We start from the raw sequence: 27,486 nt of genomic DNA, 5'->3' as shown, positions 1-27,486 counted from the left end.
ACCAGTTCTATTCAACATATTCATAAAAGATCTGGAAAAAGAGTTAAAACAATGAGGTGGCAAAATCGGAAGATGATACAAAATTATTCAAGACAGTTAAGTCCCAGGCAGACTGCAAAGAGTGACAAAATAATATCACAAGACTGGGCAACAACCTGGCAGATGAAATTTAATGTTGATTTCCAAAGTAATGCACATTAGTAAACATAATCTCAAGTATATATAGATATATTAAGTGATGGAGTCTAAATTAGCTATTACTGTTCAAGAAAGAGATCTTGGAGTCATTATGATAGTTCTCTGAAAACATTCACTCAATGTGCAGTGGCAGTCAAAAAGCAAACAGAATGTTGGATAACATAACAAAAGAGAGATAAGAAGACAGAAAATATCCTAAGTTCCACTACGTCTTGAATACTCTGTGCAAACATGGTTATCCCATCTCAAAAAAGATATGCTGGAATTGGAAAAGGTTCAGAAAAGGCCACAAAAATGATTGGGGTATACAACAGCTGTCGCATGAAGAGAAATTAATAACACTGGGATGTTTCAGTCAGGCAAAAAATTGACTAAGGAGATGGGGGAATGTGACAGAGGTCTATAAAATCACGACTGGTGTGGAGAAGGTAAATGAAGAAGTGCTATTTACTCCTCATAACACAAGAACTAAAAGTCACCAAATGAAATAAATAGGCAGAAGATTTAAAAGTAACACAAGAAAGTATTTCTGCACATGATCATAGTCAAGCTATAGAACTTTTTGCCAGAGGACATGGTAAAGGTCAAGACTATAACATGGTTGAAAAAGTAACTACATGAGTTCATAGAGGATAGGTCCATCAGTGGCTATTAGCCAGGATAGGTAGAAATGGTGTCCTTAATGAATGAAGTATAATAAGGACAAATGCAAAGTGCTCCACTTAGGAAGGAACAATCAGTGTCACACATACAGAATGGGAAACAACTGCCTAGGAATGAGTACAGCAGAAAGGGATCTAGGGGTTATAGTGGACCACAAGCTAAATATGAGTCAACAGTGTGATGCTGTTGCAAAAAAAGCAAGCGTGATTCTAGGATGCATTAACAGGTGTGTCGTGAACAAAACACAAGAAGTCATTCTCCCGCTCTACTCTGCGCTGGTTAGACCTCAGCTGTAGTATTGTGTGCAGTTCTGGGCACCGCAGTTCAGGAAGGATGTGGAGAAATTGGAGAGGGTCCAGAGGAGAGCAACGAGAATGATCAAAGGTCTAGAGAACATGACCTATGAACAAAGGCTGAAGGAATTGGGCTTGTTTAGTTTGGAAAAGAGAAGATTGAGGGGGGACATGACAGCAGTTTTCAGGTATCTAAAAGGGTGTCATAAGGCAGAGGGAGGGAACTTGTTCTTCCTTGCCTCTGAGGATAGAACAAGAGGCAATGGACTTAAATTGCAGCAGGGAAGGTTCAGGTTGGACATTAGGAAAAAGTTCCTAACTGTCAGGGTGATCAAACACTGGAACGAATCGCCAAGGGAGGTGGTAGAATCTCCATCACTGGAGATATTTAAGAAGAGGTTAGATAGATGGCTTTCAGGGATGATCTAGAAAGTGCTTGGTCCTGCCATGAGGGCAGGGGGCTGGACTCAATGGCCTCTCGAGGTCCCTTCCAGTCCTACTCTTCTATGATTTAATCTCTTTTTGCCAGAAGCTGGGAATGAGCAACAAGGAATGGATCAGCTGATTATTACCTGTTCTATACATTCCCATTTTCCACAGGATATGCGTGACGCTAACATTGTAACGTTGTATAAGAACAAAGGAGACAGAAGCAACTGCAACAACTACTGTGGAATCTCCCTCCTAAGCGTCACTGGTAAACTGTTCGCTCGCGTCATCCTTGGCAGACTCCAGAAGATTGCTGAGAGGGTGTACCCCGAATCGCAGTGCGGATTCTGCGCAGAGAGGTCTACCGTCGACATGGTCTTCTCTCTAAGGCAGCTGCAGGAGAAGTGCAGGGAGCAGAGAAAGCCACTCTACATAACCTTCATCGACTTGACCAAGGCTTTTGACTTGGTCAGCAGGGATGGTCTGTTCAAACTGCTCCACAAGATAGGCTGTCCTCCACGGTTACTCAAGATGATCCAGTCGTTCCACAAAAACATGAAAGGAACCATCCAATATGATGGCGCATTATCGGATGCTTTCAGAATCAGGAGCGGCGTCAAACAAGGATGCGTGCTTGCTCCGACATTGTTTGGGATCTTCTTCGCACTCCTCCTGAAGCATGCCTTTGGATCTTCAACAGAGGGCATCTTGCTGCACACAAGATCTGATGGGAAACTATTTAACCTTGCAAGGCTGAAAGCTAAGTCTAAGGTGCGAGAAGTCCTCATCAGAGACATGCTGTTCGCAGACGATGCTGCTGTAGTGTCTCACACAGAAGACCAGCTTCAAAAACTCCTGGATTGGCTCTCCAAAGCGTGCAAGGACTTTGGGCTTACCATCAGCCTAAAGAAGACGAATGTACTCGGTCAGGATGTTGCTGAATCCCCATCAATCAGCATTGATAACTATACATTAGAGGTTGTCCACGAGTTCGTTTACCTCGGGTCCACCATCACTGACACCCTGTCATTGGACACTGAGCTAAATAGGAGGATCGGAAAAGCGGCCACAACTCTGTCCAGACTCAGCAAGAGAGTGTGGAATAACAACAAGCTGTACACTCACACCAAAATGCAAGTCTACAGAGCCTGCATCCTCAGCACCCTCCTTTATGGCAGCGAGACTTCAACCCTGTATGGCCGCCAGGAAAAGAGGCTGAACGTCTCCCACTTGCGCTGCCTCAGGCGCATCCTTGGAATATCATGGAAGGACAGAGTTACCAACACCGCCGTCCTCAAGCAAGCTGGAATCCCAACCATGCACACCCTCCTCAGGCAGCATCGACTCTGCTGGCTTGGCCACGTCCACAGGATGAACGATGGAAGGATTCCAAAAGACATCCTGTATGGTGAGCTAGCCTCTGGCAAAAGACCTCCCGGACACCCCCAGTTGCGTTACAAAGATGTCTGCAAGAGAGACCTCAGAGAGGTAGACATCGAGCTGGACAACTGGGAAGAACTAGCAGACGACCGCAGCAGATGGAGGCAGGGGTTACACAAGGGCCTTCAGAAGGGCGAGTTGAAGATCAGACAGCTAGCAGAGGAGAAGCGAGCACACAGAAAGCACAATAAGGACTTGCCAGACACCCACTACATCTGCAAGAGATGCAGCAAGGACTGTCACTCTCGTGTGGGTCTTTATAGTCACAATAGATGCTGTAAATGAAGTCCTCAATTGAAACTTTAAAGGGAGCGATCCATAGTCTATGCAGACTGAAGGATGCCTACTACTACCATACATTCCCATTAGGGCACCTGGCACTGGCCACTGTCAAAAGACTGGATATTTGTCTGTATGTACCTTTGGTTTGACACCATATGGTTATTCTTAATGTTTGTATACAAGTTACATCAGAACAAAAAAGCTTTCATTTTTCATTCTTTCTTGATTTCATTATTATTTACAATAAAGAATAGCAATTCTTAGAGTGACTTCTTTAGGAAAAGTGGAGATATGTTGAAAACTGAGGAGACTGATTGTGAAAACGCCAGCAAATATTTAGGATTTGTTGTACACTTACTGGAAGAATTACTCTTAAGAGAAAATATATTTGTGTTTGGTTTGCTTTGGAGCTATAATTTTAAACCATACACAGACGCTGCAGGTCAGTTAAAAACTTTGGATTTCTAAACAAGCAGGAGCAGGAGAAAACAGCATACTCTCTGTAGATTATCCTCTTGACATAAACAGCGACTAATAAGTTTGTTAGAGTGAATTAGAACCTTCTTTTGTCTTTGGAGCATGTCATAACCAATTAAAACATCTGTATTCATGAAATAAATGGAGCACTATTCAAAAGATAATAAAAGCTGAAAAAGTTAGAACTATGCATCTGTTGGGAATATGTACCTTTACCTTGATATTAATCTGCAAGTTCCCATGTTATTTCTGAATACAGTCCCTCGGCACAGTGGTACTGCATATATTTCCAGCATTCTTAAGTAACAGACAAAGATCAAATGTAAATACTTACACTATTTTTTCCTGAACATTCACTCATTTGATTGTCTACCGTAGCATTGATATCAATATTTACTTGTATTTAACTAAAACTAATGTGATCTTTCATAGTCAAAAATACTGATCAAAGCACAAATTATGTTTATTACAAAGTTAGATATATTAAAAAAATTATACCTATAGCCATAAATAAGCATATTAAATCTACACACACAGAATCCACAATACTGCTGGAAGACTGTTGGAAAAATTATTTGCACAAATGAAGGATTATTATAGAAATAATTAGCAACACACATTAAAGAGAATCTACAGGCTACTGATGCATGGCTATTTCTAACAAGCAAAAACTAAATTGTTTATTCTACCCCTATGTTGTTACATAATGGATCACAGAAAATAACCCTTGAAAGTAGGCCATGGAAGAAAACACTACCTAGAGCTTGTCTGTTTGCCTACAAACTGAAGCCAGGAACATTCACAAGCCATAGAATCCACAGTCTTCAGTTATAAAGTGACAACTGTCATACATGGTAAAGAGAAGTTACTCACCATAGTAATGATGGTTCTTCAAGATGTGTCCCCGTGGGTGCTCCACGATAGGTGTCGGGCTCGCCCCGGAGCCGCAGATCGGATCTTTCCAGCAGCTTCTGCCGGACCGCGCATGCGCCGGCGCACGCCGCTCCCCTGCGTGCTACCAGCCACATGCGCGATCCGGTCCCCGCCAGTTCCTTGACCAACCGCCTCGGATGCTCCTGAAAAACACCAAACAGAGATCCGAAGCAGGGAGGATGGGCGGGTGGTGGAGCACCCACGGGGACACATCTCGAAGAATCATCATTACTACAGTGAGTAACTTCTCTTTCTTCCTCGAGTGTCCCCGTGGGAGCTCCACGATAGGTGACTACCCAGCAGTAACCCAAGAAAGGAGGTGGGTAATCAGGTTATGTGCAGCTTGCCCCCGAAAGGACCGCTGTCGAGAGGCGGGTATCCTCTTGGAATACCCGGTGTAGGGCATAATGCTTGGCGAAGGTGTCATAGGATGACCAGGTCGCCGCTCTGCAAACGTCTTTTAGCGCGATGCCCTTGAAAAAGGCTGTTGATGCCGCCACCGCCCAGGTGGAATGAGCCCTAGGCGGGGCCAGTAAAGGAGTCTTTCAAAGTTCGTAGCACATCTTTATGCAGGACACAATGTGCTTCGATATTCTCTGTGAAGAGAGACCCTCTCCTTTTGATCTGGGAGCGAGAGAGACTAAGAGTCTGTCCGTTTTCCGGAAGGACTTAGTTCTGTCTATGTAGAAGGCCAACGCCCTCCTTACGTCCAGGAGGTGCAGGCATGCCTCCTTGTTGGAGCTGTGAGGCTTCGGGTAAAACGAGGATAAAACTATAGGTTCGTTAAGGTGGAACTCTGAAGAAACTTTCAGAACAAAGGCTGGGTGCAGCCGTAAGGTTACCGCCTCCTTTGAGAATACCGTGCAGGGCGGCGTTGCCATAACTGCTGCGAGCTCACTGACCCTGCGAGCTGACGTGATTGCAAGAAGGAAGGTTGTCTTTATCGTAAGGAGATGGAGGGAAACCGTGGCTAAGGGTTCAAAGGGTGGTCCCGTTAGCGCGCTGAGCACCAGGTCCAAGCTCCACGATGGTGGAAGCGGTTTCCGAGTGCGGTACAGGTTTACCAGCCCCTTCAGGAACCTGGTAACAATAGGATGGGCAAACACCGTGGGCCCTTCCTCTTCATGCCGAAAAGCCGATATAGCGGCGAGATGGACCTTCAACGAGGAGATGGAGAGCCCACCTCTCTTGAGGTCCAGTAGGTATTCTATTATGACAGGTATAGGCACTTCAAGGGGATCTAACTGCTTGGTGGAACACCATGCAGTGAATCGAGTCCACTTGTGTTTGTAGGTCTTCCTGGTGGAGATCCTTCGGCTACTTTCCAGGACTTGTTGCACTCCCTCCGTACATGTACTTTCTAGGGAGCTGAGCCATGGATTAACCATGCTTGTAGGTGCAGGCCTCGGGGGTGAGGATGCACTATGGACCCCTGGGCCTGCGTGAGCAGGTCCGGCGCTACTGGAAGGGGAAGTGATGGACGATCCGACGTGCAGAGAAGCAAGGGGAACCATTGCTGTCGATCCCATGTGGGGACCACTAGGATCATGCGGGCTCCCTCCCTCCTGGCTTTCTGCAGGACCTTGTGGATGAGCACCGTGGGGGGGAACGCAAAAAGCAGTGTGCCCTTCCACGAAATTGCGAACATGTCCCCCAGGGACCCCCACCCCAGTCCTGCCCTTGAGCAGTATTGGGGGCACTTCTTGTTGTGCTGAGTGGCAAACAGGTCTATCTGGGGAAACCCCCATGCATGAAAAATCGGTCGTAGCAGATCGGAGCGGATCTGCCACTCGTGTGTGAGTGCGAAGTGCCTGCTCAGCTGGTCTGCCTTCACGTTGTGAGCGCCTTGTAAGTACGAGGCTTTCAACGTTATATTGTTGGCGATGCACCAGTTCCACAGCCGGACTGCTTCCGCACATAAGGCACGGGATCGAGCTCTGCCTTGTCGGTTTATATAAAACATGGTGGAGATATTGTCTGTATTGATCCCAACTACCTTGCCTTGTATGTGGTCTTGAAAGCGTTTGCAGGCGTTGAACACCGCTCTGAGCTCCAGAATATTTATATGCAGTGACTGTTCCGTAGGGGACCACAGTCCTTGCGTCACCTTTTCGCCCATATATGCTCCCCACCCTATGTGGTAGGCGTCGGTGGTGAGAAAAATAGAGATTTGTGGTTGGTGAAAGGGTACCTCTGTTAGCATGTTCTTGGGGTTTACCCACCATTGCAGGGATCTGCATACCTCTGTCGTGGGTGACACCACCCTGTGGACGGTATGGGATGCCGGCTTGTAAACGCTCACCAGCCAATGTTGTAGGTTGCGCATATGCAATCTGGCGTTCTGTACCACGAACGTTGCCGCTGCCATGTGGCCGAGCAGCTGCAAGCACGTTAAAACCGGCACCGTGGGGCTGTATGTAATGACTTGTACCAGGGAACCGATGGTGCGAAAGCGAGCATTGGGTAGATAAACCCCTGCTGTGATAGAATTTATGCATGCCCCTATGAACTCTATGTCCTGTGTGGGGTCGATCTTTGACTTCGCAAGGTTGATGACCAGGCCCAGCGAAGAAAATGTGTTTGCTGTTACGCGTATCATGCGTAGTACCTCCGCTTTCGAGGCCCCTTTCAGTAGGCAGTCGTCCAGATATGGGAATATAAATACCCGCTTTCTGTGCAGGTAGGCTGACACCACTGCCAGGGTCTTGGTAAAGACTCTGGTGGCCGAGGAGAGGCCGAATGGCAGAACCTTGTGTTGGAAATGTTCTTTGCCAACCATAAACCGGAGAAAACGTCTGTGAGCCGGGTGGATCGTTATATGAAAATACGCATCTTGTAAGTCGAGGGCTGCAAACCAATCTCCGTCGTCCAGTGCCGTGAGTATAGAGGAGACTGTGATCATCCGAAAGCGTTGTTTACGCAAGTACCGGTTGAGGCCTCGAAGATCTAAGATGGGCCTCCAGCCTCCTGTTTTCTTCTCTGTGAGGAAGTATCGGGAATAAAACCCTTTCCCTTGAAGTCGCTCCGGCACTCTTTTGACCTCCCCTATAAGCATCAGGTGGTCCACCTTGTGCTTGAGTTTCGCCTCGTGGGAGGCATCTCTGAGATGAGGCCTGGGAGGAGGTCTTGGCGGTGGGAGCGACTGAAAGGGGATCACGTAACCCGTGGCTATGATCTCTAGTACCCACTTGTCTGTGGTGATCTTTTGCCATTGTGAGTGGAACGGTCGGAGGCAATGATGGAACATTAATTGTGGATGACATTGCGCGATGGTAGTAATAGTGCAGCCCTCGATCTGTCCGTCAAACTTGTTGCCTTTGGGCCTGCCCCGAGGATGCACGGCCTTGTTGGGAACGTCGCCTGGGAGTTCTATGCTGTTGTTGCTGTTGATGCCGCCCTTCTTCGTAGCCCCGTTGGTACTGAGCACGCTGAGGTTGGTACAGGTATCGCCGTTGTTGAGGGTTATACTTTTTCTTTCTGAATGGAGGGGTATAAATACCCAGTGTTCTGAGTGTGGTTCTTGAGTCTTTACTGGAATGAAGGACCGAATCAGTTGACTCTGCAAACAACTTCTGCGTGTCGAAAGGGAGATCGACAATTTTTGCCTGCAGATCCCTCAGGATACCAGATGTCTGGAGCCAGGATTCCCTGAGCATGACCACTGCCATAGCCGTTGAGCGTGCCGCCGTGTCCACTATGTCCAGGGCAATCTGGACTCCCGTCCTTGAAGCTGCATAGCCCTCTTGCACGATGGCCTTCAGCACCGGCTTCTTATCTTCTGGAAGCGAATCCATGAGAGAAGCAAGCCTGGAGTAATTGTTGAAATTGTGGTTCGCTAGACGTGCTGCATAATTAGCCATTCTCAGCAGCAGGGTGGAGGAGGAGTATACCTTTCTGCCAAATAGCTCTAGTTTCTTGGCATCTCTATCCATTCCCCCGGCTTTGTACTGGGAAGTCTTCGATCTCTGCTGAGACGATTCTACCACCAGACAATTTGGTTGTGGGTGACTAAACAGAAACTCCATGCCCTTCGCCGGGACCAAGTATTTCTTATCTGCCCTCTTGTTTATAGGTGGAGAGGAAGCCGGCGTCTGCCATATGGCAGTAGCAGACTCCATGATTGCTTCGTCGAGCAGGATAGCGATTTTGGACGAGGCCGGAGGCCTCAGGTTTTTGAGGAGCTTGTGGTGCTTCTCCTGCACCTCTGCTGTTTGGATGCCTTGCGTGAAAGCCACCCTTTTAAACAGCTCCTGAAACTGTTTGAGGTCGTCCGGGGGGGGCAACATCCCCGGGGGCCATAGCCTCATCGAGGGAGGACAAGGAGGAACCACTAGGGTAGATCTCCCTTGAACTCTCAGGGTCCTGCTGCCGGTGGTACACCCTCTCACTAGAGGCTTGCGAGGGAAAATCTCGGGGTTCCAAAATCAGCTCCCCTTGAGACAGCTGTGTTTCCATCCCCGTCCGTGAGTGCCCGCGGGGGTACTGGGCGGTCGAGGGGGACCTGCCCCTGGGTGTATGCCTGTGATGTCTATGCCCGGCGTGATAAGGACGACCGTGGCAGCACGGGCATGGTTCCTGAGATGGAGACCTGGACCACTCTTGAGGTGCATACCCCCGATGTCTGGGGGAGCGAGATCGTCTGGATGATTGAGACAATGGTGAAACTGGTTTGTGGTAGTACTCCAGAGGGTCAAATCCCAGAAAAGGCGAGGGTGGCCCGAGCCATGGTGAGGCTGGTTGGAGGAACGGGGAAGGAGGCTCTGGGTAGGCTGGGGGAGACCCATGTCTCCTGGTTGGTGTTCGCAGCATAAGGGGTGAACTTGTTGAGAGCAGCCCTGTCCAGAGAAGGGCTGCGGTGCCGGGTTTTCGCTGCCTTTCCCCTCCCCTGTGGGGCTGGCTCCGCCCCTCCCCGTGCCGGGGATCTCGGCCCCGCTGTCGGCGCCGCGCTCGGCACGCTCATCTGCTGCGCGGGTGGTCTCCTCCGGTGCCTGCAGGCTATGTGCCTGTTGGCCCTGAACCGTTGGTGCCGCTTGCGGCGGTGCCGCCGGTTCCGGCGCTTGCCTGGCCGCCGCTCTGAATGTGTGGGCTGACTGTTCAGTAATCGGAGGCTCAGCCTCTGCCACGTGCGCTGCTGCGCTGCCCCTTGCTTGTGACTGCAGCTGGAGGCTGTGAGCTACGCCCGTCCCGCTCACTGTGACCGCCGGCAGGGATCGGGCTAGAGAGAGCTTCCTCCGTTTCTGCACCGAGGGGGTGAGGGACACCACCTTCCTTTTATGGAGCCCTGTGGGTCCCTTCGGTTGAGGCCTCTCCGGCACGTCTGGCTGGAGGGCCTTATCAAACAGCAGCATTTTCAGCCGCATTTCTCTATCCTTTCTGGCTCTGGCCGTGAGCTTTCCACAGAAGGAGCATTTCTGGGTGACGTGTGATTCCCCCAGGCATCTGATACATTGACTGTGCCCATCAGAGGCCGGCATAGCTTCGCGGCAGGACTCACACTTCTTGAATCCTAAAGAGGACACTGCGGTGAGTCTTTGAGCTGTTAATAGGGTACTTAGCACCTTCTCTGTGCCTGTTCCCCTCTCACAGACTCCAGCCTGCTGCAGCAGGAGGCCTACTGGCCTTCACGTCCCCGGGGTGCCTCCGCTCCTCCTCTCGTTTCTAAGACTTTCTACTTTATATATATATATATATATATTTTTTTTTTTTTGCAATAAAGAAACAAACAATTTAACTAAGAACTCTGAAAGAGAGCTCTAAAACTCTGAAAAACTCTAAATACGCTGACTCTGGCCGCAGCCTGAGCAGATTCTGTCTGCAGCCGATGGTGGTTAAGAAGGAACTCGTGGGGACCGGATCACGCACATGGCCGGGAGCGCGCAGGGGAGCGGCATGCGCCGGCGCATGCGTGGTCCAGCAGAAACTGCTGGAAAGATCCGATCTGCGGCGCCGGGGCGAGCCCAACACCTATCGTGGAGCACCCACGGGGACACTCGAGGAAGAAGTATAATTATGTCCCACTGAGAAAACAGAATTAACAAACACCCCTTGAAGTGAACACTTCATTTTATTTAAAATCAGCACATCTGGTTTTGAGGTGACTATAGGCGTAGTAATTCAACAGTGATAGCAATACAATTTTACCACTAGGAAGTCATCAGATGCACACTGATGCAGTAAAGGAACCAAGTTTTTAAAAACCAGACAATGAGTGAAAAGCACTTGGTTTACAGATTTTAGTTTGGACAAATCAGTGAAATACCCAAGACTAATGCTCACTTTAACAATCACCATTAGACATTGGTGGGGCCAGGACTAGTGGAAATGCCCTCAGGGATAAGGGGCAAGGAAGACTGTGGCTGAGGAAGTGTTCAAAGTACTCCTTTTGACCCCTCCACGCTTCACTTTTGGCAGACAGGGACTATGGCTTTACCCTCCTCACCACCCTGCTTCTTATCACCCCCTCTTCCTCATGCTGCATGTTATGGGAATGCAGAAGGAACGGGGATGGCATGCTGCAGCTTGTTACAAGCACTACCGCTTGTCCTGTCTATTGGGAGTGGGCTGGGTTACTGCTTCCTGTTTAGTTAAGGGGTGCATGCAGGTTCCTTCCTGGATGGGACCGCTGTGGTAGCCTTCCCATTCCTACCCTAGTTACTGCCTCTTCTATGTTGCTGGGGATCTGATTTGAGGATCTGGAAAGGATTTTTCCTATTTAGCAAAACTGACAAGTTGCTATATATTTTTTCCTTCATCTTCCACCTGGTATCCAAATTATCCAGGGCTAGCAAGGAGGGAAGGCCAGGAGGCAAGGGGTTTTTATTACAATTGCAAACTCCTACAACTGGCAACTTTGGTGGGCTCAATGGTTTCGAAAGTGTGACTGAGGACCCTTTAACTGAATGAGTTTCTTGAAATTTAGTCCCGGGCCCAACACTGCAAAGTGGTGAATATGCTTCTAAGTCTGATGCAGCTTGCTGGCCCCCCTCCTCTTCTTTCTCCTACTTCCAGTGAATAGGAGGAGAGGAGATCAGGAAACCTGTATCCAATTATGGTCATATGGAATGCTAAAGATCATAGTGTGGGCAAGACCTTCACACTCATAATCAGGCTGACAGTGCATCACTGTCCATTGGTGCCTAACCTACAGTGGGAAAACCTTCCTAGGTAACTTGTTTTAGTTACCCTACTTAGATAATAACATTTGATGAAGTTTCAGCCTCTCTGTTTTTAACTACATTGTACTGTCTGTATCTCACTGTCCCAGTTTCAACTCTCACTGGAGCTTTAACCTTCCTCTGTGGTCTGCTCCAGAAATGCTCCTCAGGTCCCAGTACTCTAGCCATCAGTTTGTTCTGGAAAGAAACCCTCATCCCATCTTGTAACTAGGGTTTTTGGTTTCAGTCCTTTGCATTTCACTGTGATTATCTCAGGCATGTCTGACAAACCTCCAATATCTGCTCTTTAGATCTTCTTCTGGGACAATCAAAGTGATTTATCAGCAACACAAACACTTCTTTCAAAGCAGAAGATATTTATTTGAGGGCAAAAACATACATAGAAAACGCACAGAACAATAAAAGCTCAGGATATACATTAAACATACCAGAAGTTGCACATCACTCCTAAGTGGACCACCAGATTCAAATTCTTCCCATTAATCAGTAGGATTGGGTTCAGCTGGGAGCCCAAAGATCTGTTCCATTTGATGGAGGAAAACAAGAGATGGCCATGCTCTGTGTTCAGGCTGGCCTTTTATATAAAAAGCCCTTTCTCTGTGTCCTTGACTTCTGGCACCTGTTGGAGATTGTATTTGCAACCATCACTGGGACAGGTACTTCTCTGGAGTTGTGTACAATACTAGGAACTGCAATAATCACCACTACTGTTTTTAGTTCTTAGATGAGCTGTTGTAACTCTTCCCCAGGGACTGGAACACAGCCCATAGCTCAGGATGATACATAGAACATTTATATATTTAGAGGACTATAGCTCACAAAGGTACTACATGTGGTCTCATTCATTATTACCACGTCCACATCAAGCTAATTTTGAAGGGACACAAATCTCCAAGTTCTTAGCACTCCCACACCCAATAATGTAGCCTGTTTAATCTCAAGCTTGTGTTGCATTGTGGGAAAATTCTACTACCAACCCTACATATTACTAGGAAGAAGATCACTTACAAATGGTATGATCAGTTCACTCTCCATTACAAGCCCAGTAGGCTCTCTGATACAGTGGGAAATTATGGGATACTTCCATCTGATTCCCAAGCAGGGCTCTATCTACATTGCAAAACAATAAGGTTTGGACCCTGAGCCCTGGATTACCTCAAGTTTAGACCCTTCAGCATTGCAGGGTCCTGGAACCTTGGATCAGTGTAAACAAAAAGAAGAATAAAATGGCTTTAGCCTGCACTGAAGCATTAGAATATGCTTTGAAATCTGCTAAGAAGTTTGACAGTAAATCTTGAGGCAGAAAACCCCATCTTTATTCTGAATGATAAACTGGCTTGCTTCAGCAAAATTAAAAGCAATATTATCAGAACACACAAATAACTTTGTTTATAAATTTCATTTCCCTTACATAAAACACTGACAAAACTATCTCAGTTTGTAAATTTATTTTTGTTCTGAAAAAATATAGTTCATGTCTCCATATTTTATGGAATATAGTAAATGTGGTTTTCTTTCATTTACTTCCTTTTTGATGCACAAACTTCACAAAAAAGGTGGAATAGTTCCAGAAGCAGCATTTCTTAGCTGATTTATCTTAGTATGTGAAGGATAAAGGGAGACACTAGTAGGCCTACAATCGATCTTCAAAGAAAATAGTTTCCAATTTCTCCTCCTAAAATGGTTTGCTTTTGGAATGTGAACTTCAAAATTAAAAAAACCTATTCTGTCAACGGAACTTCTTCTCGCTCACTTCTGCTGCTCCTTCTGCTGGCTTTTTTTCATGGAAGTACTTCTGAATGTATGAACTGTTTTAACTAAGGCTATATCTACACTGGCATTTTTATTCGTATAATTTATGTTGCTCAGGGGTATGAAAAAACATTCCTGAGTGACATAAGTTAACCCAAAAGAAGGGTGGGTGTGCACAGTGCTGTGCTGGTGGGAGACCCTCTCCCGCTGACATAGCTTCAACCCCTCCTTGGAGGTCTTTTAATTATGTCAGTGGGAGAGCTCTCTCCCATTGGCATAGAACAGCTACACAAGAGATCTTATAGCAGCACAGCTGTATTGATACAGCTGAGAAGCTGAAAGCTTTTGAATGCAGCCATGGCCTAAGTGATATATAAGTGAGACTGAGCTGAAAGCATGAACTTTAACAACTATAACGTGATCTAATTTGTTTGCTCAATTACTGTTATAAACTGTGAATGCAACTGTTACACATCACCTTCTGTCATCCTAAAAATGTTTTTATTGTGTTCTTAGCAGTATAGTATGTGTGTGGAGCGGTAGATATAGAAATATATAAAAGTCAGCTACCCTTTTCTGTAAATGATGTTCTTTGAGATGCGTTGCTCATGTCCATACAACAGAGGTGTGTTGCTCGCCACATGCATAGGTGACAGAAGATTTTAGCATAGCAGTACCCATGGCGGGGACGGGTTGGCACAAGCACCCCTGGAGTGGCATGTACATGCCATGCTATATAGGGCACCCATGTCCCCCTCCAAGCTCAGTTTCTTCTTGCTAGAAAACTGACAGTGGGAAGAAGGGCAGGACATTGAATGGACACAAGCACCATATCTCAAAGAATGGAAAGAGTTAACTGTCTTTTCTTCTTGAGTGATAGTTCATGTCCATTCAACGTAGGTCATTGCAAGCAATGTGTCTGGAGACAGGAGGAGTTAACTAACGTACTGACTGCAACACAGCTCTTCTGAAGGCAGCATCCTCTTGGGCTTGCTGCACCAGGGCATAGTGAGTAGCAAAGTTGTGCACCAAGGCCCATGTTGCAGTCTTTCAAATGTCCAGAACAGAAACACTGACAAGGACGGCCACTGAAGAAGCTTGCACCATGGTCAAGTGAGCCCTGGCAAGCACAGGCATGTACGCAACCACTAGCTGATAGCATGTCCCAATGCAGAAGATTATCCAATTAGAGATCTCTGTGTGGATAATGGGAACCCCATCATTCTTTCAGTTTCAGTGACAAAGACCTGGGGGAACTTACAGAATGGCTTTGTTCTGTCCGTGTAGAAAGCGAACGGCTTGTGGACATCCAGTAGGTGCAGTCATATCTCCTCATTGGTCACAAGAGGTTTTGGGGAGAAGACTGGGAGAAAGATATCCTGACCCATGTGAAAGACTTAGACCACCTTCGTTAAAAAGGCAGGGTATGGTTGCAGCTGCACATTGTCTTTCAAGAAGATCATGTATGGGGGCTCTGATGTCAAGGTGCACGACTCAGAGACTGTCCATGGCAGAATGAGAAGGAACAGTTCTGTTTGGGTGCAGTTCAGAGGGTCCTCTTGAGAATCCATAAGACATCAATGAGGCAGACTTATGTACCCAAATGGACTTGGTTTTCAGTGCGGACTGAGCAGTGAAATCTCACCCAATGGAGGCACCTATCCTGACCACCCTCGATTATCTTCTCAACTTGAAGGAGGGGACTTGGCATTAACATCCATCAGGACATACTCAGAAATAATCTCAGTTTTTCACCCACCCATTTAAAGCCAATTCTCCATGTTCCCACAACACAACAGTCAGATTACTGAGGGGTCTTGAGCATTTCTTTCCATATATACGGCCCCCTGTTCCTCAGTAGGCCCTTAGCCTGGCCCTCTGCCAGCTTACCCGACTGCCTTTTGAGCACATGGTCATATGCTCCCCTCTGCATCTGTCCTGGAAGGTGACCTTACTTATGGCAATTACTGAACGGGGATAAAGGTACTTGTGTCCCTTTGCCAGGTACAAAGTATTTGCATTACCCATGGAGCCTTGCCAAGGCTGCCTGTCCCAGCATTCCTACTGAGGGACCAGGAATGAGGTCTGGCTTCAGTACCATGCACTGATGACTGATACTGATGCCTGTGACATGGAGAAACATTGAAACTGGTCCTCCAGAGAGTTGTGGCTGGTAGGAGACGTGTGGTGTAGGCACTGGTGCCAGCAGGCTTGTAGCAGACTGAAGAGTGGCTGTGGGACTGGCGCTGATTGGCCTAAGAGCTCAGGAAGCAGAGCTCAACTGCCAACCCCTGCACTCCTCATAGACATGCTATGGGAGTCATGAACTGGGGACTTCAATGACTACTAGGATGGGTGGCACCGGCTTTGACAGTATGTGCTGGGCCACCTGACACGCTTCCTGTGTCAATGTTACCCAGAGCTGTTCAACATTGCTCTGAGAAGGAGCCAGGGAGCAAGGGGGGAGCTGCACTCTGAAGGAATCTGAGATGTCTTCTGTACCAGAGCAGAAGATTCCACCATCATCAGTGTCCCAGGCCTATCCTTTTTAGATCCCAGAGATTTGCCCCTGCCTCGCCTAGGCATGCGCAGAGTTGGGGAATGGTGCTGGCAGGCCAAAGGCACTGGCGGAGCACTGTGCACCAATGCACTGGTGCTCAGTGTCAAGGCTAAGTGCTCTCGCACTGGAGCTAAGCAGGATTCCATCAGGAGAGCCATTAGATGAATGCCCCTCTCCTTTTTAAGAGAGAGACAGCTATGTTGGTCTCTACCTTAACAAAACAAAAAAGCAGTCAGGTAGCACTTTAAAGACTAGCAAAATAATTTATCTGTTTTGGTAGGAGATTTGAAAGACTTGCAAATGCACCATTTATTACTTATGTGAGCCTTTCCTCAGCACCACAAACAGTTGCAGTGGGGGTCACTCACTAGCATGGTCTGACTGCAATTGCAACAGCACTTGAAGCCTGAGGAATGGGGCATGCCCTGACCCTAGGCTGAGTCCCTATGGGACCTACACTAGCTAGCTACTTAGAACAATAAAATAACTAAGAATGGAACTATTTACAGGGAAAACTGAGTCAAACTAAGGAAATGTGTAACAGTGGCTACGTCTACACGAGCCCCAAACTTTGAAATGGCCACGCAAATGGCCATTTCGAAGTTTACTAATGAAGCGCTGAAATGCATATTCAGCACTTCATTAGCATGCGGGAGGCCGCGGCACTTCGAAATTGACGCGTCTCGCCGCCGCACGGCTCGTCCAGACGGGGCTCCTTTCCTAAAGGACCCCGCCTCCTTCAAAGTCCCCTTATTCCCATCAGCTCATGGGAATAAGGGGACTTCGAAGTAGCCAGGGTCCTTTCGAAAAGGAGCCCCGTCTGGACGAGCTGCGCGGCGGCGAGGCGCATCAATTTCGAAGTGCCGCTGCCGCCCGCATGCTAATGAAGCGCTGAATATGCATTTCAGCGCTTCATTAGTAAACCTTGAAATGGCCATTTGCATGGCCATTTCGAAGTTTGGGGCTCATGTAGACACGGCCAGTGAATGCTGAGATGAGCAATTTCCAAGCAACATCAATGGTGGCAAGAAATAACTGTGAGTGGAGGGGGCTCCTACACAGTGTAGCATGCACATACTATTCCATGCCTGAGTTGGCTGTGCTACGAATACAGCTAAGAGAAAATCTGGCACCAGTGCATGTGGCGAGCACAGACACAAATACCTATATTGAATGGACATGCACAATCACTCAAAGAGGAAGTTTTATTCTGAAGGAGCTGTCTGACTCTACAGTTAAAGGTATGTTCAATTTTTCAAATAAACTGAAGGTTAGCGACTCATTGTGTGCGTGTGTGTGCATGTGAAACATGCAAAATCCTTCTTGTCATTACTTCTTTGTTTTTCAATAGTGTAATTGAAAACCTTATTTTAAAATCTCCTACAGCGCTTATTTAAAATCTCTTTCTGTTGAAAGTATTAAGTGTTAAAATTGAGTGATTCGTGAAAGAAAGCTGAGGAAAGCTGTACACTGGCTCCACATTTTAAAAAATGACTTAGTCATTCAAATTACTAAATGACTGAATGGTTTCACTTCAAACTTTCTCAAAAGTGGTGTAATTTAGGTTCTGATTAACATCTATCTGTCACAGAAGTCAATTGGGAAGCACATTCAGCCAAATGCAAATACCTAACAATTTATCCAACGAAGTGTGAAATGTAATACATATACCTTTGTTCCCCCTCCAGTGGCACTTAGGAAGTTCAACACCTACCTTTGAGCTTGCCTCCTAAGCTACATAAAGTGAATGTTCCAATTTGCAGATCTTTCTATGATAGCAGAGTTCAGCTTCTAAACACTTTTTTAGGACACACCCAGAAACTGTGTTCTTGTCTTCAACATAAGAAGAGGTCTGCAGCTGCAGAATGCCCACCTATATTTTCTGTCAGCAAACTCCCCCCCGCCTTTTTTTTTTTAAGACAAACAAAACAAAGAATTTGTAACAGGGCAGTGGTGATCCCAAAGTGGGTAATGGCTCCGTGTTAATGGAGTCATTGGGGTTGCCTTAGACTTGCTGGCGCCTAGGACTGAAGTCCAAGTCCCACCAGATAAGAATAAAGCTGAAGTCCTCCCCTGCACTGAGGGGGTTGTGACTCAGGAGTCTTCAGGCTTTGGTCCTTTCTCCATGGGTCATGCAGTAATTTTTGTTGTGAAAAGCTGGTTGCAGTGCAATGAAGTTTGAGAATCCCCGTAGGAGGGCATAGTTTGACAATCTAGAAAGATGGCCTGCAGGAAACTCAGATTAAACTTAAAAACACCTTCCTGCCACTGCCCCTTGTACTCTCCAAAAGAAAACCAAGCACTCACTAATCAAATGTGCTGGTTATTAAGTCCTGCTGCCACCACCCCTGGCAGATGCCAGTTAACTGAGTGTGCCAGTTATCCAGATACCAAATAACACAGCTTCTACTGCATGTAGAAGTATCTCTCAAGGGATCTGTCCTAACATCTAAACCAACAAAGTCTTGGCTGTAAGCTTAACAGGGTTCATTTCTACTTTTTATGAGCTGAAATCAATTACTGCCTGTGTGGCTGTGGCTGTGAGCCAAAACTGAAAATGTTGGTTGGGCTTTAACTAAAAATAATAATTGTCTGTGTTGACAAAGGCTTGTCAAGGATCACCAGTAAGACAGGGTAGGGTCCCCTTAGCTCCCTAGTCACAGTAAAGCCTGTACATTCCATCACACCATTAAAGTTAAGATGGCATAAGAAACTTCATAAACATCGTGTTTTCTACAGTGTCAAGCTCCTAGGAGTCAAACCAGAAAAGTGTGCAAAACTGTCTATGACACCAGGCTTTCTCGAACTCTGCATCTTCTAAAGTGTGCAGAAGGAACACAAGAGACACAGCTCATCATTGCAGTATGGATGAATGAGTCATTTTTATGACTTGACTGGTAAACATTACTTTCAGAAGGCTGGAATAAATCCATTCTGACACACTAAGGAGACTTCTTACTTAAAATATATCCTTGGATTTCAGCCAGTTACTTATCTCTAGAAAAAATATGAATATTTATAGTGTTCAGGTAAGCAACAATTGATAGGAAATGCAATTAAATTGGATACCTACACATCACTACTGTGTTTAACCTTTTGTCTTCAATTACCTCACAAGTGCAAGTGGCCAATGTATTTACAGTCTGAAATTTATGTATATAATTTCTGGAAAGAGAGAAGAATATATATTTCATAAAATAAAAAGTGCTTTATTTTGTAAAAGTGTGAGGCTCTTTTAAGTGTTCAAATGCTAAATACTTCGGGGCCTTTAAGATTCCTGAGATCTGAATTTTTTTTAGAAAGTGACAGGGTTACTGCTCAGCAGGCAGACAACTCACTCCTAGCTACCAGCTGCCTCTCCAATGCCAGTTCTGTTTGAAGGCAGATTAAAACTGGCAGAAGTTGGGGGTGGGGTGGGGGATGATTTTGAAGTCAATATTTTAAATCCTTACATTGATTCCTCCAGGTAGGTAACTGTTCTCACAGTAGATAAAAACTGATGATTTTGAAAGCTTTTTCTTTAATCAGGTTTTTTTTAATTTAAATGAGATTTCTTTAATTTTACTATTAAAATTTTATTAAGTTTTGCTTTTGCAAAACCAGCCTCTTGAAAATACGTGCATTAAATACAAAAATATTTAATATATTGAATATAAAATATAGAATATGTTAAGGCCTTACTTTATTATAATCTCTTAAAATATTTAAATAGAGAGTAAATATACTATCTATGTCTACACAAAATCCACAGAGTCTCCACATTTCCAAGTTGTTCAAACAACAGTAAATCGACAGAACATGGCACTCTTGTCAACAGCATTCTGATGCTGCACCCTGAGACAGAATGTCTCTCTAAAGAAATCTGTTGACAGAAAGCCAGTCCGAACATTCTGGGGTGACCCTTCTGTCAACAGAGAGGACTTCCAGGACACCAGGCAGCCCTGTCTGCTTTGCTTCCCGTTTGCCATTTTGTTGAGAGAGAGGCTGGGCAGTCCATTGACAGTCCAGTCTGTCGACAGAGAGGATTGTTCTTTCAATCTACTTTGCAATCTGGCTGCAATCTGTTATCAGAAGTTTTGCCAGAAGATATCTTCCGACAGTAACTTATGTTGACAGATTGCTCTGGTGTAGACATAAGACTCCATTAGCCTCTTTCAAAACCTTTGAATTAAATACTGTTTATAGATAATCAAGAGCAAAAAGTTAATTATCTAGGAAGTAAACAGTATATCATTCAGCATTTTAAAACATAGCAAGGCCAAAAACTTAAAAAAATATCTCAAAATATTAAGCCATATAATTTTTTTAATAAATGTATATAGCTATGATGTTATAGTTATCTAGGTAGCAAAATGATATATCAAATCTAGTGGGTAAGGCTCAATATAGTTATAAATCAGCATACTCTAACAGATATATTAACCAAAGCAAATGCAACCTTTTAGAGAAAACAATTGAAGTACAAAGGGAGAAAGTTGATTAAAATCAATTCACCCTATTCTTCATGAAAACAAGAATTAATAAGCTACAGGTGAGAATCCAGTCACTTGAGCTCTGTCGACACTTACCCCCAGCTTCAAAGGGGGCATGGTAATCAGGGTCACTTTTTGAGGTGTAAAGGGACTTTGAAGTAGCACAGGCACTTCAAAGTCTGAAGGTTCAAAGTTGCCTTGGGGGAAAATTAGCCCAATGAAGTGCTCCGTATTCAATGCAGCACTTTGTTAGTAATCTTCTGTGGCCCTGATTACCATGCCCCCTCGATGTTGGGAGCAAGTGTAGACACAACCCTGCTGTTTTTCGCAGCTGGATGCTTTCACTGCTTTTAATGAGACAAGATGCATAGTTGTAAAACATACGCTTTTTAAAAAAACATTACTCACAAATTCTGCAGTTCCCCTACAATGGGGCTTCTTCACATTAAAACCTGCCGGATATCACCACTAGTTCTGCTGATCCTAGGGAACCTTCTAGAAAAGCAGTGTCCCATGAGACTAAAATGGTTCTCTTGAAACTTGGTGTACGTCACAAACATTTCTAATAAATCAAGCGACGAACAGCGGTACAAGAGAATAGGCACAAAGAGATATTAAGAACACAGAAACAGAAGCAATCTTGTGGATACTATTTTCACATATTTCCACCATTTTGGTTCATGTACAAATTTATTTGGTTACTGGGGATATCATAAAAATTCTGAATCTGAAATTGCAGTTTTTATTGCATCAGAATCTGGAAACTACGCCAGGCACCTTGAACTCTCAGGATACAAAGTTTTGGAAAATTATTTCCTTTTTAGGATGAATGATTACCAGCTCCATCATGTAGAAAGCTAAAAGAAGTTTAACTGTACTTTTAAAAAAAAATTGTGTGTGTGGGGTTAGGCAGAATTCCAAATCAGAAATTTTATATATGTGTGTGTGTGTGTGTGTGTGTGTGTGTGTGTGTGTGTATATATATATATATATATATATATTCATTCTTCTGATAAAAGTAAACTCATCAAATAAAATATTTTCTGGCAATGAGAATATTATGCAATTGTACTTTTTTTTTTTTTACCTTCTCTTTCTTCTTGGAGACACAGATTCAGTTCTTGTATTGTAGCCTTATCCATAGAGCTACGTACTTTCATCTGATCTAATTCTTCTTCAAGATTCAATCTAAAAAATAACATAAGCAAGTAAGAAGGAAAGAGAAAAACACATCCTAATAATAATATGAAACAAAATTAAACGAAAAACATATTGAAATAAATGTTACTGGCAAGGTAACATATGTGATTTCAATAAGGATGCTATTGTTTTAGACTGTAGATACTTTGTATAACTGCCATTGTAAGTAAAAACTGACATAACATCACAACACCCAGTAAATTCACAAAACTCAGACACAAATTCAGATACCTACCTTAGTGCTTTCAGCTCCTTCCCCCTAGGCACATACCTTCATATGTAGATCACATTTTCATTATGCTGAGATCACTTTAGGACACTGACAAAGTGAAGAGGCCTTAGCATAAATGAAAATTTGCCCACTTCTGTATACATGTATGTGTATGTACACAAGCAGCATACAAAGAGGAAATGTAGACTAGTAGGAGGTTTTTTAGCAATAGGTGGGTGTGGTGTGAAAGACAGTTTCAGGGATTAGCAAAATACTAATAGAGGGATGAAAGAGAAATGAAGGGAGTAGAGAAAGGCAGAGTTTGTGCTCGACCCAATATAACATAGTGTTTAGATAGGTCAGCAATCTCATTAAAACAAATATGATTACTTGTGTGCTTAAAGTACATGTCTAGATGGATCTAGGGGATAGATCAGTGGTTTGGGCATTGGCCTGCTAAACCCACAGTTGTGAGAGCAATTCCTGAGAGGGCCATTTAGTGATCTGAGGCAAATAAATTAAAAACAAATTCTGTCAGGGATGATGATAGGTCCTGCTGCAAGGGCAGGAGACTGGACTTGATGATCAATCAAGGTCTCTTCCAGTTCTATGAGATAAGTGTGTCTCCATATATTATCCAGTAAGAGCTGTACACAAATGCTTTTAAGCACTGTGGCAGGGTGGGGCCAGGAGAGGGGAGAGAGGAGTAAAAACCAGGCAGAGATGGAGCTGACAATCAGAGTGGGAGCAGCTGAGGAGCAGGCTGCCCTAAATCAATTAGGGCCAACTGATCCCACTTAGGGCTACCTTTATAAGCCCTTCTCCATGCAGGGCAGGGGGAGGGTAGTTAAGGAGAGTTTGGAAGGCAAGTGAGGAGAGGGAAGGAGACTTGGAGGAACGCCAGAGACCACAAAAGAGTAGAGGAGCCTCAGCAACCTGGGGGTCTGGGCTGCCCCAGTCCAGGGGGGGCCTGAAGCTCAACCAGAGACGGGGGAACCCGTCAGCTGGAGGAGCCAAACAAAGGAGGGGACTTGTTGCAACAGCTACCACTAGTGGAAGGAGGTACCAGGGAATCCTCTGGGGAAGTGGCCCAGGGTGAAGGGCAAGGGTGGAGGGGCAAGGGTGAAGGGAGTCGGCCCTCGCTCATAGCGGCCATCCAGGGTCCCTGGGCCGGAACCCGGAACGAGCGGGCAGCAAGGGTAAGGGGGTTCATATGTTGGGGCCAGTGAACTGAACGGAGGACCTGGGGCCCAGGAACAAGACCGACCCTGCCACACCATGTTGACAAACATAATATGCAAACCCAACTATATCCTGCTTATTTTCTTTCTCCCTCTTTTAAAAATGTATCATTTTTGAAGGGTTCTCAATACAGGATTTTCTGTCCAACTACACCCCATTTTTTATCTTTTCAAAGCTCCAGGTCATTGCAATGATATACAGTGAAGTCTGGACAGCATTTTCCTTAAAGCACCTCCACACTGATTCTAGACTGACCAAAGTGATTCTAGTGACATGAGGCACTTCCTGTCCCCTCATCCAGGGATGAGTCAGGGATGACTCAGACTGCCTCTGCAATCCTTTCATTCCAGGGATCAAAAATGAGCTGTGAGATAATGCAGAACAATAATCTACTGTACCTGCAGAGAAAGGAAGGCAGTCTAGAAGTTCAGATACTATGAATAAGAGAACTCACTATTGTTTTGGAAGAGAAGCTAATGCATACTGTGGCTAATACAGACGAGTATAAACACAGAAACATTGGATTGTTTGATATATTTTCAGTTAGGAATCAAATGCTGGAAAAGATAAACATATTGGCTACAGGTACACTAGCAAGTTTTGCTGACAAAACTGGTGGAACATCCACACACAAAATGTGTTTTGTCGACAGTATGTCATACTTGCACCGAAAACCTTCTACCTCTCCAGATGAGGAAGAGCGCTTTTTGTGGACAAAAGGTTTTGTTGACAAAAAGGCTGTGTGGAAGCTTTTTTGGGCATGGGGGTGCGGCTTCCCTCAACAAACAGGGTGCCCAGGACAATGGGCAGTCCTGTCTGTTCTGCTTCTGGGTGCCTGTTTTGTTGAGAGAACGGTTGGGCAGTCTGACAGATCACTGTAGTGTAACCATAGCCAATGAGTTTGATACTATTTCAAAGGTTGTTCTGTGTGTGTGCAGAAAGCTTCCATTTCCCTGAATAAGTGGAAAGCAAAGGGCAGGATACTTATAGGCCCTCAAAAGATCCAAAGCACAAACAAAATCTGAGGCTATGTCTAGAGTTGTCGACACAACGCACACAACCAGTAGATCTCCTCTGAGAGATCTGCAGTCCCAGGCTATGGCCACATTTGGCCAAACCTTCGAAATGGCCATGTAAATATTCAGCACCTCACTAGCATTGGCATGCTTTCAGCTGCGGTGCTTCGAAAGCACCGCTTTTGAACAGGCACAGCTCAGCACAGCTACACAGGGTTCCTTTTCAAAAGGACCCCGCACATTTCCAAATCCCCTTATTCCTCTCAGCTGAGGGGAATAAGGGGATTTTGAAATGTGCAGGTTCCTTTCGAAAAGGAACCCCGTGTTGCCGCGCGGACCCAGGCAATTTCAAAAGCGGTGCTTTCAAAGCGCCACAGTTAGAAGTGTGCGAATGCTAATGAGACACTGAATATTCAGTTCAGCACCTCATTAGTATTCTTCCATTTGGCCATTTGCATGGCCGTTTCGAAGTTTTGGCCAAGTGTGGCCACACTCCCAATGTGTGCTCTGTCAACAGAAGTTTTGTCAACAGAAGCTTGCAGTTTAGACATAGCCTTAGAGGGTGTTTGTTTGAAGAGCCATCAATACTGGGAAGGTAGTCTTTCTGAAGAATTATTCTGCACTAATGCTTCCTGATTGTAGTTTGACATGTGAAAGAAGAGTGCTCAACATCAGCTTACGATTCCTTCAGCTTCTAGCCACCAGCATCAGCAGCAAAAAATTGTCAAAGCTCCACATACTCCAAAAGAACTGTTGGTTATGAAGATGACAGAAATTTAAGACCCAGTATTACTGCCGCAATAAAATAATGGGTTGTACAACATTAGGATCTTTCCACAAATTTTGCTGTATTTATGTAATATTTCACAAATTCTAAGCTTTAATTAAAACAACCTGAAAGAAAATTAAAAAAAAAACAATAAATTTCTAACTTTTCTCCTTTAATGACAATACTAATCTTCCTTCTGATGTCACGCCAGACTGCAACCAACTGAAGGAAAAAGAGATGGTCAATATGCCCTCACCCATCAGTTAACAGAAAGAAATGCAGCTCAAGCTATATCCTTGTGTGACATCACGACATAAACCATCCTATTATATTGCTCTAGACGTTCAGAAACATGAGAACCTAACAAAATTAATATTAAAACAGTGCAAAAATTACTTTAAAAATCTACGAGTCTGAGTCTATTTTATACTTCATAAAATAGTAGTATTAAAAGTAAATTTCTTTTTTGACTTTTCAGTTCAGCTTTAATCGTCTCATGATAATGTTAACGTGGCCGTATTACACACATGTACTATTTTCCAGACTTATAATCTGTTTTTGTTTTGAGTTGTTAAACATATGTCATGCCAGAAAAATATATAGGATGTGTAATACTGCAGAGTTAACATTGCTTTAAAAACTTTGAATTAAAAAGGTAGGAACTGGGAGAAGTAATCTGTATAGACTTAGTATTGCATATAATATTCTTAATCATTATTTTATCATGGGGTAGCACCCAAAGATTTTCAAGTATACTTGACTGGGTCAGAATTTGAAGAAAGAGAAGGCCAAAGTCTTACAGATGAAATTGGAGATACTATTGCATGCAAAGGAAGGAGCATAAAAGAAGGCACAAAGGTGGCTGCTAAGAGGAGTGGAGAAGTGATAAAAGAACATGAAAAGCAATATAAAATGGACGGGGAGATGAGGTTATAAGAGAAACTGAATTACAATAAACAAAATAAATTATTTTGTTAATCTTTAAAGTAAGACATGACTGCCTTGCTGTTCTCCTAAAACAGTTAAGATTGTTGCTATATTTGAAAGTCATTGTCATATTTGTGTTATGTAGTGTATACCAGTGCTTAATACTGTTTTCAAAGTTAAACCTCCAAGACACAGACAATTACAGCACATAAAAAGTGTACAGGTTCTTTGCTAATGAATAGTAAACACCATAAACTACTTTAACAAATTATACTTAACTTAATATGCCGAAATCTGTAAGATTATTCAAGATTCAAAATTTTGCAAATAAAATCCTAATCACTGAAAAACTGATTGAAATAAATAGGCAATGGAGAACTGAATATAAATTATCATTTGAGTTTAAAAAAATTAATACAAAATTGCATACTACAGTCTCTGAGGACATGCATAAAATATCTTGTCTCTGTATCCATGATAGACCTTAGGCAAAGGAGATTCATTACTAGTAATACCCATTAGCAAACTAGATGAAAAGAAAATAAGAAATCATTCTGCTAAACTTTGTTAAATTTCATTAAATTCAAAGTCCATAATCATATCTCTTATGGTAGTTCTCAGCAGGTGAATCATTTTTAAAGTTGTGATATGCTGGACCTAATTAATAATTGTTCAGAATGTAGCTACATGTGATCATCACATAGACAAGGTTCTATCAGTTTTTGTTTACCATAGCGGTAATATAAACAGGTTTTGAAATGTGTCAAAATGTTGGTTTCTGCTATGATCACAGATTTATTTACTAGTTATTTTAATTTCCTTTTAATATTTTACAGTTTTACTAAGCTAAAACACATTATTTGGAAAGGAAATATGCTACTAATTATGTTCCACGCAAGGTGGATTTAGGAATATTGAAAAATGCCCTGAAGCATTTAACGTGAACACACCAGAACAAAAGAATTCTGAGTTTTATAAAGCAATTTCCTATGTGAAGTATCTCTCAAAGCACTTTTAATGCAATTACTATTGTAATGATTGTGTGCACAAAAATATCACAGCCACTTGGATGTTGTTAAACACAGCCATGCACAATATTAGAAACTACCATGGGGCCTAATAAAACAAAATCAACTGAAAGAGTCCCACTAAAGAGTTAGATCTGGCTCTTTCAAAGGGCACGACCATTTTCCAAAATACCTGGATGGTACTGTGATTTTTTTTTTTAAATAAGTCAGTTGATCCTATAAAGGTAAAATTACAGTTACATTTACGTATAGCCAATACTGATGGGTGAATCACCTAAATACATTGTACAGCGATTTTCATGTCAAGCCAATTTAGTGAGTTAAACATTTCCATGAATCAGAGACTATAATGTATGACCATCTGATTTTCATAACAAAACAGGGTTGGAAAGATATGTCCAACTTTCACACGAGTATTC

The 27,486-nt window shown here is 44.1% G+C and overlaps 1 protein-coding gene across 1 annotated transcript in view; it reads right to left on the bottom strand.

The window, feature by feature from the left end:
* The window catches only part of CNTLN (centlein), a 319,293-nt gene that overhangs the window by 102,218 nt on the left and 189,589 nt on the right, over nucleotides 1-27,486 (bottom strand). The window contains exon 13 of the mRNA XM_074994934.1: nucleotides 21,762-21,862. Within this exon, the coding sequence (XP_074851035.1) occupies nucleotides 21,762-21,862 (101 nt within the window). The remainder of the gene's footprint in view (nucleotides 1-21,761; nucleotides 21,863-27,486) is intronic.

Source organism: Carettochelys insculpta, chromosome 5 (assembly GCF_033958435.1).
Source record: "Carettochelys insculpta isolate YL-2023 chromosome 5, ASM3395843v1, whole genome shotgun sequence".
Taxonomy (NCBI): domain Eukaryota; kingdom Metazoa; phylum Chordata; order Testudines; family Carettochelyidae; genus Carettochelys; species Carettochelys insculpta.
Note: the sequence above shows the minus strand (reverse complement) of the source record. Positions and strands in the feature narration are given on the sequence as shown.